This window comes from Lepidochelys olivacea (genome assembly GCF_965140295.1).
Source record: "Lepidochelys olivacea isolate rLepOli2 genome assembly, chromosome: 8".
In the NCBI taxonomy this organism is placed as follows: Eukaryota; Metazoa; Chordata; order Testudines; family Cheloniidae; genus Lepidochelys; species Lepidochelys olivacea.
The window spans coordinates 56,615,182-56,634,409 of NC_140418.1; the positions used below are offsets into that span (position 1 = coordinate 56,615,182).

At 41.9% G+C, this 19,228-nt stretch overlaps 1 protein-coding gene across 1 annotated transcript in view; it reads left to right on the forward strand.

Moving 5' to 3' along the window:
* Positions 1–19,228, forward strand: part of HMCN1 (hemicentin 1) — a 325,574-nt gene that overhangs the window by 131,142 nt on the left and 175,204 nt on the right. Inside the window, exons 12-15 of the mRNA XM_084636570.1 lie at positions 13,499–13,640; positions 14,053–14,184; positions 17,688–17,797; positions 19,042–19,200. Coding sequence (XP_084492696.1) covers positions 13,499–13,640; positions 14,053–14,184; positions 17,688–17,797; positions 19,042–19,200 — 543 coding nt within the window. The remainder of the gene's footprint in view (positions 1–13,498; positions 13,641–14,052; positions 14,185–17,687; positions 17,798–19,041; positions 19,201–19,228) is intronic.

Genomic DNA, 19,228 nt, shown 5'->3' on the forward strand with positions numbered 1-19,228 from the left:
TGGCAAAACACTAATGGATTGGCAGTGAGTATAGTCTGCTGAAGCAGGCCACAGGCCTTATGAAATGCTCTAGTGGGCCTTAGGTTGGGCTCCCCTGCTGTACATGGTTTGGTCTTGTCCACAACAAGGACAAAACCATGTTCAGCTCTGGTTGACAATACTAGAGGGCAGCAAGCGGGGTAGAACACAGCATGATATCTAATCACAGTCTTTGGGCCTGAATCTCTGCTCACCTACAGTAGTGTAAATCTGAAGTAATTCCAGTAAAGTGAATGTACAGTGGTGTAAGAGGAAAATCATATTGCTTTTTTCTCCTGGGGAATCATTTGCCCAAAATATCTTTGGTGTACTCTCTGCTGGACAACCCTTGGAACAGCATTAATATTCCCCCTGTGCTGGTGAGACAAGAGGTTAAGCATTCTGAATGCAGTTTGGCAACAGTTGTGAGAGAAAAAGAAAGATAACAGGGAAATGAAGACATTATAGAATGAAAAGTTTGTATACATACCATTCATTCTCCTGACATGACGTCCCCAACCCCAAATACACAGTGCAGATTTCCATATAACATGAAAAGGAATAGTCCGAAATACAATGCTGAGATCCTCCGAGCACCAAAAAAAAAAAAAAAAAAAGACAATGAAACTGGAGTATTGCAGCCTAGTTTGTTGATTTTTTTAAATGGGGGGAAATGCAAGATTATTCTGTCCTAAAAAAATTAAAACATTAAGCAGTCTTGATAGCACAGTGGTTCTTTCTAAACTGTTCTTGGGAGCTATCTCAGATGATTAAAATACACACAGCTTGGAAAAGATTAACTAAAGTTATTAGCTAACGTCTCTTATCGCTATGGTACTTCCACTCTTTTCAAAACAGGAAATAAAACAGTTAAACTCCCAGCAATGTTCTTTGATACAAAAGTCAATGTTCTTTGAATGAAAAAGAATTAAATCAGTAAGTATCCATATGTCTGGATGGCTCAGCTGCTGCTAATTACCATTCACAGCAGTCTTAATTATAGTTATTACATTGGTTTTTGAAGTTAGCCTCTTACACAGGAATACATGTGTTTGGAGGAGGGGTCAGAGATTGCTTGAGCAGCCTATCCAGAGATCCGAAGAAGAGCTCTGTATACCTTGAAGATGTCTCTTTCATCAACAGAAGTAGGTGTAATAAAATATATTACCTCACCTACCTTGTCTCTGGGAAATTAATGAATATCACAAGTTTAATAATCTCTCTCTCCCAGAGTTTCTCATTCAATGACTCTTGCTAGATCATACAGAGAAATAGTCTTTTTTCCTACCTGCAGTGAAAGGGAATTAAGGGGAAAAAATAAGTAAAGTCTGTGTGTTGCATGTTTGTGTTAATATTTCCTGGATGAGATCATCTGCAGAGCTTTGCAATTTAAGAGCTAAGCAAACAAAGCTTTCTCATCAAATACTTCCCATGCCTCCAACACATGATTGCTTGTCATTAATGAACCTAAAAAGGGGTTATTACTATTTGTTATTTTTATAGTATTCAAAGTATGCTGGGTACTTTACAGACAGTAAGAAGATAAGAACCCCTGCTTCAAGAGATTATGCATCGAAGGAAACAAAGTACAGACAAAGAATGGGGAATTAAATGCAACAAAAAGCCAAGTGACTGAATGACTAGATGTATCACATTTTGTTCTATGATTTGGGGTTGGATTCCTGTTCTGTATTGTCAGTTTGTTAGCATTTCCTTGGGGGAGAGGGAAGAACTAGAGTCTATAGCAGGGATCGGCAACTTTTGGCACATGACCCGTCAGGGAAATTCACTGGTCAGCTGGGATGGTTTGTTTACCTGCAGCGTCCATGGGTTCTGCTGATCGCAGTTCCCACTTGTCGCAGTTCGCCGTTCCAGGCCAACAGGGGCTACGGGAAGTGGTGGCCAGCACATCCCTCGGCCAATGCAGCTTCCCGCAGCCCCCACTGGCCTAGAATGGTGAACTGCAGCCAGTGGGAGCTGCGATCGGGTGAACCTGCAGATGCTGCAGGTAAACAAACCGTCTTGGCCTGCCAGCAGATTTCCCTGATGGGCCGTGTCAAGGTTCCTTCCCCACTCTGAACTCTAGGGTACAGATGTGGGGACCTGCATGAAAAATGCCCTAAGCTTATTTTTACCAGCTTAGGTTAAACTTCCCCAAGGTACAAACTATTTTACCTTTTGTCCCTGGACCTTATTGCTGCCACCACCAAGCGTCTAACAAATATAACAGGGAAAGAGCCCACTTGGAAACGTCTTTCCCCCCCAAAATCCCCCCAAGCCCTACTTTCCTGGGGAAGGCTTGATAAAAATCCTCACCAATTTGCATAGGTGAACACAGACCCAAACCCTTGGATCTTAAGAACAATGAAAAAGCAATCAGGTTCTTAAAAGAAGAATTTTAATTAAAGAAAAAGTAAAAGAATCACCTCTGTAAAATCAGGATGGTAAATACCTTGTAGAGTAATCAGATTCAAAACATAGAGAATCCCTCTAGGCAAAACCTTAAGTTACAAAAAGACACAAAAACAGAAATATACATTCCATTCAGCACAACTTATTTTATCAGCCATTTAAACAAAACAGAATCTAACGCATATCTAACTAGATTGCTTATTAACCCTTTACAGGAGTTCTGACCTCCATTCCTGCTCTCGTCCCGGCAAAAGCAACACACAGACAGAGAGAACCCTTTGTTTCCCCCCCTCCAGCTTTGAAAGTATCTTGTCTCCTCATTGGTCATTTTGGTCAGGTGCCAGCAAGGTTGTCTTAGCTTCTTAACCCTTTACAGGTGAAAGGGTTTTTCCTCCGGCCAGGAGGGATTTAAAGGTGTTTACCCTTCCCTTTATATTTATGACAGGCCGCGTGCCAAGTTTTGCCAGTCCTTGGTCTGTAGGCTTTTTGAAATATGTGTGTTTTAAGAGGAGGAACTTAAAGGGATGGAGGATGGCTACTCATGGGGGGGATTCTATGCCAAAGAATTCAAAATTCTGTGCCAAAAAAATCAAAATTCTGCAAAATTCTACATATTTTATTTGTCAAAATAATGCAGTATAATCACACCAGTTTCAATTGTTTGGGTAATTTATTTACAGAATACAATACAGAAAAATGTCTCAATAACTATTCAGCATTTCCTAAACACATGAAAGGTAAGTTACAAACACTTGGTAACTAATATCCTGCATTCCAGTTATAATGTTGGATTTTTATTTAAATCACATTACAGAACACCAGATAGCCAAAAAAAAAAAAAAAAAGTAGAATGTAATTTTAAATTGCTCAGACTTTCACACATGAAAGTCATACAATTTTGTTAATCATTATCCCGGACCTGGCTGGGTACTTTGGGAAGGGCTTGGTTCTGATTGTCCTGACATTTTATTGACTGCTTGGTAAATGTTTTATTTGCCATCAAAGCCTTTTTTTTTTTAAATGGGTAAGTAAAATAAATCCTAAGCTGTAATCTAACCCCGTTGTGCCACTTTGGCACAGGAAAAGAGTGAAAAATCACACAGATCTTCCTATATGAGGATTTCCATACTGTCATTTATATAATGCTCCTTTACATCACTCTGGCAATGTAGGGGCCTTAAAACTTTTACGGGTTTTATGCTCCTGGGGGAATTGACTGATAATGGGAACAGTTAACCAACAATAGGAACAATACGCATGCTGCTACACTTCTGCCTCAGAGAATGAGATCAATTAAACATCAACAGCAACTTTAACAATGTTACTACCAGCAGGCTGCTAGATTTGTACATCAGAGAAAGAGATCAATTAACTAGGAGGCAGGCTGCTACACTGCCTTCCAGACATAGCCTGCCTCATGCATAATAAAAAGCCCTACCCTTCTACATCAGGGAGCTGCAGTAGCAAGAGAGAGGGACATAGTCAGTCTCTCTCTCCCTCTCTCTCACTTGTTGGCCCAGCACCTCCCACAATGGTGATCAACCACACAGGCATGCACGACCAGTCCCCATCCCCGATTTCTAAGGCTGCTCCAGGCATGCTGGAACAGATCCGCTGCTGGGGAAGAAGTGCATGTCCCCTGGCAGATTTTTTTAAAAAATTTTCTGCGTGGTGGGCACAGAAATATGCATAGAATCATAGAATATCAGGGTTGGAAGTGACCTCAGGAGTTCATCTAGTCCAACCTCCTGCTCAAAGCAGGACCAGTCCCCGACTAAATCAGCCCAGCCAGGGCTTTGTCAAGCCTGACCTTAAAAACCTCTAAGGTTGTAGATTCCACCACCTCCCTAGGTAACGCATTCCAGTTTTTCACCACCCTCCTAGTGAAAAAGTTTTTCCTAATATCCAACCTAAACCTCCCCCGCTGCAACTTGAGACCATTACTCCTTGTTCTGTCATCTGCTACCACTGAGAACAGTGTAGATCCATCCTCTTTGGAATGGAACCTCCTTTCAAGTAATTGAAAGCAGCTATCAAATCCCCCCTCATTCTTCTCTTCTGCAAACTAAATAATCCCAGTTCCCTCAGCCTCTCCTCATAAATCATGTGCTTCAGCCCCCTCATCATTTTTGTTGCCCTCCACTGGACTCTTTCCAATTTTTCCACATCCTTCTTGTAGTGTGGGGCCCAAAACTGGACACAGAACTCCAGATGAGGCCTCACCAATGCCGAATAGAGGGGAATGATCACGTCCCTCGATTTGCTGGCAATTCTCCTACATATATGTCCCAAAATGCCATTGGCCTTCTTGGCAACAGGGGCACACTGTTGACTCATATCCAGCTTCTCGTCCACTGTAACCCTTAAGTCCTTTTCTGCAGAACTGCTGCCTAGCCACTCGGTTCCTAGTCTGTAGCTGTGCGTGGGACTCTTCCATCCTAAGTGCAGGACTCTGCACTTGTCCTTGTTGAACCTCATCAGATTTTTTTTGGCCCAATCCTCTAATTTCTCTAGGTCCCTCTGTATCCTATCTCTGTCCTCCAGCGTATCTACTATTCCTCCCAGTTTAGTGTCATCTGCAAACTTGCTGAGGGTGCAATCCACGCCATCCTCCAGATCATTAATGAAGATATTGAACAAAGCTGGCCCCAGGACTGACCCTTGGGGCACTCCGCTTGATACCGGCTGCCAACTAGACATGGAGCCATTGATCACTACCCATTGATCCCGACGATGTAGTCAGCTTTCTATCCACCTTATCCATTCAGCCAGCCCATACTTCTTTAACTTGCTGGCAAGAATACTGTGGGAGACTGTATCAAAATCTTTGCTAAAGTCAAGGAATAACATGTCCACTGGTTTCCCCTCATGCACAGAGCCTGTTATGTCATCATAGAAGGCAATTAGATTAGTAAGGCATGACTTGCCCTTGGTGAATCCATGCTGACTGTTCCTGATCACTTTCCTCTCCTCGAAGTGCTTCAGAATTGATTCCTTGAGGACCTGCTCCATGATTTTTCCAGGGACTGAGGTGAGGCTGACTGGCCTGTAGTTCCCAGGATCCTCCTTCTTCTCTTTTTTAAAGATGGGCACTACATTAGCCTTTTTCCGGTCGTCTGGGACTTCCCCGGATCTCCATGAGTTTTCAAAGAAAATGGCCAATGGCTCTGCAATCACATCTGCCAATTCCTTTAGCGCCCTTGGATGCAGCACATGGACTTGTGCTCGTCCAGCTTTTCTAAATAGTCCTGAACCACTTCTTTCTCCACAGAGGGCTGGTCACCTCCTCCCCACACTGTGCTGCCCAGTGCAGTAGTCTGGGAGCTGACCTTGTTCGTGAAGACAGAGGCAAAAAAAGCATTGAGTACATTAGCTTTTTCCACATCCTCTGTCACTAGGTTGTCTCCCTCATTCAGTAAGGGGCCCACACTTTCCTTGACCTTCTTCTTGTTGCTAGCACATCTGTAGAAACCCTTCTTGTTACTCTTAACATCCCTTGCAGGCCATATGAATTCTGTACTACCCACACAACTCACAACTTCACACAATGCACAGTCAACCTGTGGAATTCAAAGCTGTGGGATGTTGTGAAGGCCAAAAATATAGTTAGGTTAAAAAAAATTAGATATGTTCATAGAGGATAGAATACTGGGACATGGCCAGGAAGACATTCCCAAAGTGAGATGTCTAGTAAATGCAGAAGATTTGAGAAGTGCATATAAAATTAAAATAAAGGAGGACTGAACATATTTATAATCCATGGACAAGGATAGGCCAGCTACTCTCCTCTCAGATGCCATTACACATTACCATACAGTGACCCAAAAATGAGACAGAATTTGGTCTTTCCTTGCTGTGACATTAGGGTTAGAGCATGCCCTGGTGCCTCATGTTGTTCTGTATGGCAACCCATAGCTAATTCAGGAATCTGGTTAGGCTTTGGATGAACCACCTCTCCTCGTCCAGGATGGTGGTTAGTACAATGTGGGTGTTTGTATGGGGAAAGACATAGAAAAGAGGAGGATAGAAGATGTAATCCTCAGGGTTCTGAGAGGGCCTTAGAGGAATAATGGTGAATATGGGGCACTTTTATGTTAATGTTCCCATGATGCCCCTTCTTGCAAAAAATACATTCAATTTTCAACAATAAATATGCAGTGCATCTTCCATGGTTCAGAGAAGGAGAACTATTCCCTAAGATTGTACTTTTCTTTTAATTAAGTGCATGCAATTGTGGCCAATACAATCAATGTGGCTACTTGATAATGAAGTCTTCTGCATGTATCTAATAAATATTATTTATTGATTTTGATACATACTTTAACAAGTCTATTCTTCAGACCTGTCATTGCAACAGTAGCTGAACTGTGTTTGTGTGCCTTATTTTTACACAGCTGTTTTCATCTAAAAAAGAAAAGGAGTACTTGTGGCACCTTAGAGACTAACCAATTTATTTGAGCATAAGCTTTCGTGAGCTACAGCTCACTTCATCGAATGCATTTTCATCTAGTTCACAATCCAAAAATGTGAAATACTACAATGAATATTTAATATGAAGCCATAGAAAATCCAGTGCATATTGGTGAAATATGATCTAAGCTAATATAAGTCAGATGAGAAGTAAAGATTTCTTTTGAAAATATATTGACTGTGTATGTGCATATGCATAAAGATAATCTTTCCTAGAAATGGATCCAATCTGGATTCTGTGCCAGAATTTACTTCAAAGTGGAACTACTAGGGGGAATGCACAGTATCATCCTAACTCCATCCTTCCTTTTCTCTCAGCAACATATATGTTAATATTTGTTGCAAGCAGGTTTTGATCTTATTGTAGTTTTTTCGCATGTGCATTCATGACACTAACATACAGCAGATGTTCAAAAAATTGAAGATCAAAATTGTGTGCCTCCATCCTGGCACTTACAAATGCAGAATTAAAGATCTTTTAACAAATCGATGGCCATACAGAACTTCACAAGCATCCCTCTATTGCATGCTTTGACCACATAGCATTTCATGGTTATAAGTGGAGATGATTCTTCTGATCCAAAAGTACAGAGCCCTGCTGCTTAAATTAAGATATATGACACGCACTTGCTCACATCTGAAAATAGACTATTAAACTAAAGCCCATTAAAGTTAATTGGGACTCTTTCCCAGTGGGAATTGGATCAGGCCTATAGAGAGTAGCCAGTACACGGTGGCTCTGATCATGGTATCTGATCCATGCTATCTGATCCATGTAGACAGATACCGATGTCCCTGTGAAATCCTCTTGAAGATAATGGGGCTCTCGCTTGGTTGCAGGTAGGCCAGATTGCAAGGACTGAGATTTGCCTAGTTAGTGTGGTCAGTATGTTCAAGTGAAGTTTGCAAAAATCACATCCTGTCAGCAAAATTTGCAAAATGTTTATGCAAGTCACTAAAACTATTGCCTTGTTGTGTGATAGCTTTTGATTTGGACACAATTAAATGGTTGTACTTGTTTATCTTTGTTTATGCATTGCTAGCTGTGTGAAGAATTTAAATCACATGCCTTTCCAAAGAATTGTTGTTTGAGACAGTAAAGAGACAACAAAGAATTACTGAATCTCTAAGAAAAGAACAGGAGTACTTGTGGCACCTTAGAGACTAACAAATTTATTAGAGCATAAGCTTTCGTGGGCTACAGCACACTTCATCGGATGCATAGAATGGAACATATAGTAAGATATATATATATATATATATAATCTTATATATATATATACACATATAGATAAGTTGGAAGTTACAATACAAACTGTGAGAGGCTAATTAGTTAAGATGAGCTATTATCAGCAGGAGAAAAAACTTTTGTAGTAATAAGACGGCCCATTTAGACAGTTGACAAGAAGGTGTGAGGATACTTAACTTAAGGAAATAGATTCAATATGTGTAACGACCCAGCACTCCCTGTCTCTATTCAAACCCAAGTTAATGATATCTAGTTTGCATATTAATTCAAGCTCAGCAGTTTCTCGTTGGAGTCTGTTTTTGAAGCTTTTCTGTTTCAAAATTGCCACCCTTAAATCTTTTACTGAGTGGCCACAGAGGTTGAAGTGTTCTCCTACCGGTTTTTGAATGTTATGATTCCTGATGTCAGATTTGTGTCCATTTATTCTTTTGCGTAGAGACTGTCTAGTTTGGCCAATGTACATGGCAGAGGGGCATTTCTGGCACACGGTGGCATATATCACAGTGGTAAATGTGCAGGTGAACGAGTCCCTGATGGTGTGGTTAATGTGATTAGGTCCTATGATGGTGTCACTTGAATAAATATGTGGACAGAGTTGGCATCGGGCTTTGTTGCAAGAATAGGTTCCTGGGTTAGTGTTTTTGTTGTGTGATGTGTGGTTGCTGGAGAGTAATCAGGGGCTCGTTCACCTGCACATCTACCAACAAATACTCACCAGCAACCACACAACACTAATTAGGGAATTAGTGATATATAGAACTGCGTGAGCCTGCTCCTGCCTGGGTCACATCACATGGAGGTGCCGTCCCCACCTCTGCTCCCACTGGCATAATCTTGTATGCTGTCTCCTCCTCTCATTTTCACTGGACAAAAGCCTCTTCTGCTGCTAAGACCCTACTGGACAGGACGAGTGCTCTGCAAAACTAGGATTGTTGGCTTTAAGACAGACGAATGGCCTTCCTAGGTCTGTCTCAGATTGTGCCTCCCAGTAACCTGATTCTGATGCCTGACTTCTGCTCTGACCACTAGGTCAGATAGCCCACATCCTAGTCATGACAGTGTTCTTATATCCATTCTATAGATGGTTAAACTGAAGAACTGGGAGGTTTAAACTGAAGAACAGTGAGGTTAAGGCCAAAACATTAATAAACGAGACCATAGGTTCATGACCAAAAATTCATAGGAATTTGCATAACTACATTGATGTCGCAAAAAGAAAAGGAATACTTGTGGCACCTTAGAGACTAACCAATTTATTTGAGCATAAGCTTTCGTGAGCTACAGCTCACTTCATCGGATGCATAAAGTGGAAAATACAGTGAGGATGTTTTTATACACACAGACCATGAAAAAATGGGTGTTTATCACTACAAAAGGTTTTCTCTTCCCCAACCCCACTCTCCTGCTGATAATAGCTTATCTAAAGTGATTTTTCGTGGTCTGTGTGTATAAAAACATCCTCACTGTATTTTCCACTTTATGCATCCGATGAAGTGAGATGTAGCTCATGAAAGCTTATGCTCAAATAAATTGGTTAGTCTCTAAGGTGCCACAAGTACTCCTTTTCTTTTTGCGAACATGGCGGTTACTCTGAAACCTACATTGATGTCCACATTTACTGAAACTTTGCATGTAAATCAGTTGCTGCCCTAACTAGTTCCTTGCTCTGTACATGCAAATGTGGCGGTTGCCTTTGGAAATGTAACTGTGCATTCATTTTTGCTTTTGGACCTTAGAGCTCTGTCAAGTGTCACACAATGAGTCATTGATAGAGCCGGACACAGTCCTGAATACAATTCCTCTACTATGACCACTAGACAAGACAATTTTAATGCAGGCTTCTGGTAAAGTATGTGCTGATGTTCCCACTAACTAAACTTCAAAAATACTTTTAGAAACCCTTGGGGGAATTTATTGTGGCATCTCTCATGTTTGCAAACAATAAAGCTTCTGGTATCACTGGTGATGGTATGAACTTGCCTGCTCTGCAGGATTAGCAAGATTTAGTTGGCTAATGTTTACAATCCAAGTTGGTTAAGGAGTCTAATCAGCCCATTGCAGGTACAGACTCTGTGTTTACTCAAATGTGAGTCTCGCTTGACTAATAGTGCTTATGCCCTTCCCAACCTATATTGCCACAAATGTGTAACTTTCTTGATAGACCTTTCTATGTAAAAGTCATACCATTCCTAAGGAGACTGCCATGGACTTGCTGTGTAACTGTGGGCAATTATTTAATTTTTCTTTACCTTGTTTTCTCCATTTGTAAAATAGAGACAATAATACCATCCTCTTTAAAGTCTATTGACATCTATGCAAGAAAAGTGTTATATAAGTGCTGCCTTATTATTTGTTAAAAAATACTGCTGAAAATAGCCAGTGATTTGCAAAAATGTATCAAAGAGGGCTTTATTGCAGTGTTTAGTGTTATAAACCTAAATGACCTGTAATAGCTTTGATCAGTTGGTACTTTGTCTGAGTATAACCCTAAGTGATTACCCTATAAGCTGTACTCCGATTCAGAAGATAGAAACTATCATGTATTTATCTTGCAATAACATAGGGCTTGTCTTTACTACCGCATTAAATCGGCACTGCTGCAGCATGTCTGGTGAAGACCCCTTACACTGACGGCAGAGCACTCTCCTGTCAAGATAAATTACTCCACCTAAACATGAGGTGGAAGCTATGTTGGCTGGAGAGCTTTTCCTGCCAACATAGTGTGGTGTAGACATCGCTTTAAGTCAATGTAAGTTATGTCACTTAGGGTGGTGGTTTTTTCACACCCCTGAGGGACATAACTTGCATCAACTTAAGTGATAGTGTGGACAAGCCCATAATAAAGACATTGGCACAAAATAACATTTGCCATGTAGTTAACTAATTGGATGACCACGTACTATGAATAAAGAGGGTTTACATGTTATTTCTGCCCTGCAACAATGTGTAGTGAACTACTTCTCTTTTCTAGAAAAAAGTATAGACTGGTCCTGATAAGTGTTAAGGAAAGATAGGATACAGGTCATCAGATTGGATGCAGGCCTAAATCCCTCAAGAAAGAAGAATGTGAAATTTACAGGAAAAAAATTCATCCTGTAAATTGACTCTTTTCACATCATCTGAAACTAATTGTGGAGGGATCTCTAGTGACTAAACTAGGAAGAGTTATGCTGTTAATCATGCAGTCATCATAACTTTATTTCCACTATGCTTAGTTGCTTATCCTGCACACAAATGCACAGTTCATATTAGCATTGTGATAATATTTTACATATTTTCTTCCCTCAACAAATAAAATAAAATAAAATATGCAATACACTCAGTCTTATTTGACAGCCTTTCCCATCGAAGCAGATAAGGCCCCCCCCCCGATATATGTGTGGCCATATATGGCCACCTTTACTCTCTGAAGGTGAAGGAAGGGGAGAGTATACATATTGATGTATCACACTGTATTTTACCTGTAAATTACATTTCTTCTTGACAAGTTCTTATATGTGTTAAAAGAAAAATTAAGCCGTGGCAAATATTGGGACAGTGAGAATACTGCTATCAGTCGCCCATGCTAATTAGGTAGCCTGAGACCATTCCAGCTTGAACTTTTGAGATTAGTTTTTTAAAATCGTTTTGCTGCTGCTGTTTGTTGCACTGTTACTTTAATGTCAGCAATAATGTACGTATATTTTCCAGCACAAGTGCAGATTTTACCACACCCTCTCCCAAGGGATGATGTCATCACACCTGTGTGCTACACATTTATTTACCGAGTGACCCTTAACAGTCTGTAGCTTGGCTTTAGTTGCAGGGTGACTCTCTTAGCAGTATGCATCCTGGTCTTTGTAACTTGACTCTTTAAGTCCACTTTCCCCTTAATACACTGAACAGTTAGGGTTAGGCAGTTTGGGTAATTGGTGGTAGCCAGCAAGAAGAATAGCCATCTGTTAGAAGGATGTGTATTAAAACTCAGATGGTACCCGACTGGCACCAATTGTAAAGACAGATGCAGTTGTAACACAGGCTGCAGCAATGGAGGCAAATGCTGCTAATCCAAAAGTGGGTGGTGGTGGTGAAACAAATGCAACATTACTGTAGAAGGCATTAACGAGAATCAGCCTTTACTCCTGAAAGATTCTTCTCCTTCGGATAATCCATCAGCTGCTGCTGATTCTCCCCTAAAAGTGCATGAAGGCACGTGAGGCTGTGTTGTAAAAGGAGCACATTCATCACTTGCCATAATGAACTGTATTGATAGTCTAGGGCATTGTTGAGCAGCTTCATGGACTCTGATCAGTCTCTTCCCCTAGAGAACCCATTATTACACTATGGGTATCAACACCACAGAAGCAGACTGGCTCCACAATGACTGATGATGATTTCATTTAAAAATAGTATATTTCAAGTCTGTATTTAATTTTGTCACCCAGGATTAAATTCATCCCTGTAGAGAGGGCTGCCAGAAAGCCTGTGAGCTGCCTAAATGCTGCTTACACCCTGCTGGTCCTTTGCTCCCGCATCCCTAAATAGTCAAGTGGTGTTATCCTGAACTCATTGGCATTTTAGTCTTCAAGGATTTTTAATAGTTTTTTCTTAAGTCTCCCTTCCTGTGGATTCCCACTCCATGAGTTTCATGCTGACATCTGGGTTGGAACAAACATACAGCTGACGCAACTAAGTTTTGCTTGGTTTGGAGCTGAAACCATTAAAACTACAGTTTCTCATCGTTTCCACCCAAAAGTAATAAATTGGCACAGCTTGCTCATAACTCAGCCCAGGTTTGTGAGCCTTGGTGAATCTTTTTGGTAAATCTGGCTCAGGTTTTGGGTTGTAACAACACTCAAAACCATGTGAAATTGGCACCCACTGCATTTGAGATTTGGACAGTCACATTTTAAAACAAATTGAAATGTGGATTTATTTTCTGTTTGTAACCTAAATACCATCTTTAATACTACTTTTTCATCTAGCCATGCATGTCTCCTGCCAAGAATTGGGGTTGGGCAATTGGGAAGGGAGGTGTCTACAAGAAGACCTCTCTAGTTTTAAGTAGTATGTAATACGAAACATTTTGAGAGACAATAAATATATAATCACAATTTATTCTTTTGAGTAGCATCTGCTGCTTTGTTACTCTTTTCATGCAGCTCTGAGAATCATCAATAGTATTAAAGAGGCAATGGGATGGGGGGGGAAGGGATTCTGGTCAATCCTTTCTTAGTGGTGTTTTCCATCATAAGACTATGTCCGAAGAGTGTCTAGAGTAATTTATTATCAAGGTTTTCAGTAAATGGCTGCAAACTTGATCATCATAAAAGTCAAGCTGAAGTTTCAATATTATTTTATTTTTAACAGAACCACCCAAAGTTGTCATATCACCTAAGAATCAGTCTTTTACAGAAGGCTCTGAGGTGTCTATAATGTGTTCTGCAACAGGTTATCCAAAGCCAAAGATAGTCTGGACACACAATGACATGTTTATCATGGGATCAGACAGGTATGGTAATGGGCTTGCAGCCTTTCCCTCTTTTCTATTTGAGGAGGGTAGTGTTCAGGAATTAGCACTGAAGAATTTTGAAATGTTCTGAATTAAAGTTTCCTACCAACCTCAAAGGCCTGTGAGACTTGTAAATAGTGCTTGGGGGGAAAAAAGGAAGTTGGGTAAACTCCCAAATCTGGCCCTTTAATCTCAGTTTTCTCATCTGTAAAATGGAAATATTATGATTACCCTATTTCACAAGGATATTACAAGACTTAATTTGATGATACTTCCAAAGCACTTTGAGATGCTCTGATGGAAGTTACTACTTATACAAAACACATGCATATATGAAAACCATCCACACACACACTGCTGCCACAACAATGACTACTGAATTTTGTTGATACCTTTTTTCCTCCCTCCCCAGATATAGTTTGAGGCCAGAAGGCACCTTGATAATCAAAAAGGCCATTCCAAAAGACGCAGGACTTTATGGTTGTTTGGCCAGTAACTCAGCTGGGACAGAGAGACAGACTTCTACCCTCACATACATTGGCAAGTATAGAAAGAAACAATGAAGTGACATTAAAAAAGAAACAGATTATTTGAGTGGAAAAGTTGAATAATATTGATAGAACTGTTCTGAACATTTCTAATAAAAGTTTCCAATAAAATAAAAAAATCCTGAAAAATGTTAAAAAAATTCCTGTTTTCTAACCAGCTGTAAATATTGATAATGTTAAAGGTGGTGGTGGTTGTTACTGTTTAGTCATTTAAGGCTCTCTTGTTTATTTTAATTCTAATTTTAGAATGAGAAATAATGTTAAAAATTAGATCTGCAGTGAGCAGTGCTACCTGCCAGTGAACATAGGAGACAAATAGGCCTCAACTGACCTCTTTTTCTTTATCCCTCCCACTGGACAACTTTAATCTATTCTTATCCCATCACCCTTCATATTAGGCCAGCTCTCTGGTGCATGCATTACTCCTGGGGGAATTCTGCGCCCCTGCGCAGAATTTATGTCCCCAGCAGATTTCTTTGCTTCCCTGCAGAAAAGTGACTTTCTGATGGGGAAGCCACAAGAGCAGTCATGCGATCCTCCCTAGCAGTATTTTTCAGGTGCCCAGGGCAGCTGGCAGAGGTAAATAACTATGGGGCAGCACTGGGGAAGACCCAGCTGATGGTTCCTACCCTGTACCGGGCTCAGCTGCTAGTCTCAGCTGGGCAGGAGGGGACTTAGTTTTCCCCTACATGGCTTCCAGGGCTGGGTTAGACCCACCCGAGTTTCCTGCACCCATCACTCCTCAGCTGCAGGGGGAGGGATCACTGTACAGGGAGCTGCTCCCCCATCTGTCTCCCATGCATCCAAACCCTCCCACAGAGCCTCACACCCCCTGTACCTGGGCCACCCCGATGAGCCACCCGCACCTGGATCCCCATCCCACCAAGCCCCAGTCAGCTGCACCTGGATCCCTACCTCACTGAGCCCTACTCCCCCAGCATCCAGACCCCCCGCCAGCTTTATTCCCCCCCTGCTCTGACCACCCCCCAGCTGAGCCCCAACCACCTTCACCTGGATCCCCCTGCAGCATCCCACTACCATTGCACCCAGAACCACTGTTATACCAATAAAATAAAAACCAGCAGGATCTTATTAAAGGAGAAAGGCAAAATACCACATTTATTATGAATACGGAAAGAATCATAGTAACCAGTTAGTTATAGCTATAACATTCCATTCAATCTCATTTATTCATACATTCATTCACACACACACACGGTTCTTCTGCAAGGTTGTTATCATAGTTACCAGCTTTAGAGTTGCTCATGCCAAGCCACTGGCCAGGTGGCCTGGACATGAGGAGGGAGCAGGGCCTCGTCAGATGCCTATCTGATGCTCCTGGAAGTTGGTTTGCAGAATCAGACCCCAAAGTTCTCACTTTCTAGAGTCCATTTTTATAGGAATTTCTTCCTATGCCAGTCTATGGGAATTGCTTCATCAGCAGATGTCACATTCCTGACGGCTCCGTGCTGTCAGATGTTATATTGTTCTTTGGTTCTCCCATTCTTGAGGCTGTTGGGTGGATTCCAGTCTGCCCTCCGGGGATCCTCTGGTTATTTCCACTTGATGCCTTCTTCGGCCGATGGACACTGCATTCTTAGGCTGGCACCTCCCTGATCATTCAGTTATTATCCACACCAAGCATCCATCCACATACATCTTCTATCTCTATTTTAATCACAATTGAGAACAAAGCGAGATGAATACAACAAAAGGGTGGGGAGTCTCTGGGTGCTGTTTCTATTGTTACAGAGTATTGCTTTGAGTCTCTCTCTGTGAGAGTAGTTGTTGTTACAAAGAATTGCTTTGAGAACAGACTGTGTTAGAATGTACTAACACAATTAGCAGCTTGCAAGTTTCACACATAGAGGAAGAGAAACAGTACCAAAAACCAAGAGACCTCTTAATTAGTAATACCCTGGAATTTAAACTATGGGGAATCAAACTTTTGTGATTTTAATACAGAACTTCTTTAATATGATCCAACACCACTCAGCAAGCACCTGTGCAGCCAGATCCCTCTGTACCCAGATTCCCCACTGAGCCACCTGCACCCAGATTGCCCCCCACAGAACCCCCTCAACCCCCACCTGGATCACCCCACACTAAGCCCCTCCACACTTGGACCCTGGCTGGCTGAGCCTGCCTGCACCTGGCACAGAGGGGCAGGGCCCTGGGGTGTTTCTGGGGCAGGCCTGGTCCTTGTGCTGTGTCAGTGTAGCAAAGTGATGACTCACTGATGCAGCGCCTCCTGCTAGTCATCTTGGGAATTAGCTCTCCAGCATACAGAGCATCTCCTTCTGCCAGTGACTCCCAGACCCCAGTGCCCTTTACCTCAGGGTTCTGCCCCCAGCAGAAACCCAGTCTGGGTGTCCCCTCCTAGGGGAACCCCCAACCCTCTATCCCCACCTTGCCTCAATGACTACTGCCAGTCATCATCTATCCCCCACTCACTGGGGCATACTGCAGTCTATAAACCACTCATCACTGGCAAGGGGGTTAGAGCCAGCTGCCTCTGCCTAACCCCAGACTGTACCTCTGCAGCCCCAGTACCTTCTTTAGGCCTTGCAGAAGACCTGCAGCCTGGGGAGTTACCAGGCTGGAGTACCCCAGCTCCTCTTGCCTTTCCCTAGCACTACTCTGTCTCACATACCTGTCTCTCCCAGACAGCCAGGTTCTTCTCTCTCCAGGGCTAGAGAGAGACTGGCTCTTTTAGCTCCTGGCCCCCAGCCCTCTTATCAGGGCCAGCTGGGCCCTGATTGAGCTGGCTGTAGCTGTGGCTGCTTCCCCAATCAACCCAGCTTGGCTGCTTTTAACCCCTGCCTATCGGAGTGGGGCAGATGCCCCACTAAAGTCAGGGTTGGGTGCAGCCTCACAGCTGACTCCGTGTCCCTGGGGGGGGCTGCTGATGGATTTCCCACCTCTGTGCAGCCTCACAGCTGACTCCGTGTCCCTGGGGGGAGCTGCTGATGGATTTCCCACCTCTGTGCAGCCAGTGGCCTGTTCTCCCCAATGCCATGTTGGAGCTTCCACATTTATTTGACAAATAAAATTTGCAGAATTTTTAATTTTTTGGTGCAGAATGCCCTCAGGAGTAATAATATATGTGTTTGTAGTACACTGAGCACAGTGGGCCTCTGAGCACTACGGTATTGCACCTATTTAATATTGGGAAGTAGACATCGAAGAGAGTCTCTGAATCTTTCCAGATCCTCTGGATATTCAAAACCTCTCATTTCTTATTTCTCGTTCCTTAATATTCCACTCACCTTTCAGTTATCCTGCCACTCCAATTTCTTTATTCTCCCCATTTCCCTTGATATTTTGCAGTTTACCTAAGATTCTCAAGCTTGACCAGCTTTAGTTAAAATATTCTGTCTAATGTCCGTGTAACAAGAGAAAATTGGAGACCATCCTAACTTAAGTCACAAATATTTAAAGTAAACATGCTTTGTTTACTTGAAAAAAAACTCTAATATTTTTCCTTTTTTCCAGAGAGTCCAAAGTTGACTGTAGTTCACAGTGAAATTCTAGTTGCCCTTGGAGACACGACTGTAATGGAATGTAAAACCACTGGGGTCCCACCTCCTCAAGTTAAATGGTTTAAAGGTGCATTTCTTCCATCCATCTGGGTCTATTTTGCTTGGTTTGGTTTATTTACTGAACACTATCTTACTCAATTACTTTGATTTGTGACTTAATAGTGCTAAAAGCTGGTTTACTATTGAAGTGGTGACTAAACCATGAGGTTCTAATTTTGGAGATACAGCACTAGACCTGTAGGGTCTGATATATTACACTCTGTTTTACTCTTTTAACTCCATGGACTTTGTGAAGTTACACTAATGTAAAATGAGTGTAACAGCATGGTGAGTCAAATCTTGTGTCTTCTAAATAATGGCCTTCCTACTTTGTAGAATGTTTAGATATATGTGACTAAAATCTCAAATGCATTTTTCTATGCTTGGTAATTGAATAACTCCTCCAACCCCCTCAAAAAGCACAAGGAGCCCTTTACTTCTCCTGCCATCAAAATTTTAGAGACCCCCACTTATGGCGTGGAAGGACAGGGGAGAGGGATAGCTCAGTGGTTTGAGCGTTGGCCTGCTAAACCCAGGATTATGAGTTCAATCCTTGAGGAGGCCATTTAGGGATCTGGGGCAAAAATTGGGGCTTGGTCCTGCTTTGAGCAGGGGGTTGAACTAGGTGACCTCCTGAGGTCCCTTCCAACCCTGATATTCTATGACACTGCGGGGGCACAACTCAGAAAGTCATTATAGAGCTACATGAGGTTCACCCTCACCCTCAGAAACTGAGCCTGAGCTCCCAGAAAAAAGGGTTTATTGTTCCATGCACAAAGGTGTAAACTATTGAAATAGGCTGAATGCTAGAAAAGACTTCAATTAAACGGAATCCCAATAGCCCTGGTACATAAGAATTGCCCTAAAAGATCAGGCAGATGCACCCTCTGGTACATGTTTCTGTCTCTGATAGTGGTCAGTATCAGATGCTTCAGCAGAAGGTGCAAAAAACTCACAGTGGATTATTCTGGGATAACCTGCCCATAAGGAAAGTCTCTTCCTTACCCCCATCAGTTAGAGGTTGGCTTATTCACTGAAGAAAGAGGCTTTATAGCTCTTCTTTTAAAAAAGTGATTTTATTCAGTCTAATGTAATGGTGGATGTTCTCATTTTCTGATGAATGGAAGCCAATGTATTTATCTGTGGTGCATAATTAAATACAATCATACAATGATGTAATCTCAAATTGGGAATGAAAGGGGTATTCCTTTCATAGGAAACAGTTTTGGAAATACTGTGTTATTTCATACTATCTTTTTTATCTGGACCTAGGTGACCTAGAGTTGAGGGCGTCGATGTTTCTTCTTATTGACTCTCATCGGGGTCTTTTGAAGATCCAGGAAACACAGGATCTGGATGCTGGTGATTATACTTGTGTGGCTAGCAATGATGCAGGAAGAGCATCTGGCAAGATAACTTTAGATGTTGGTTGTAAGTATCCTGTATTTAAGTTCATTAA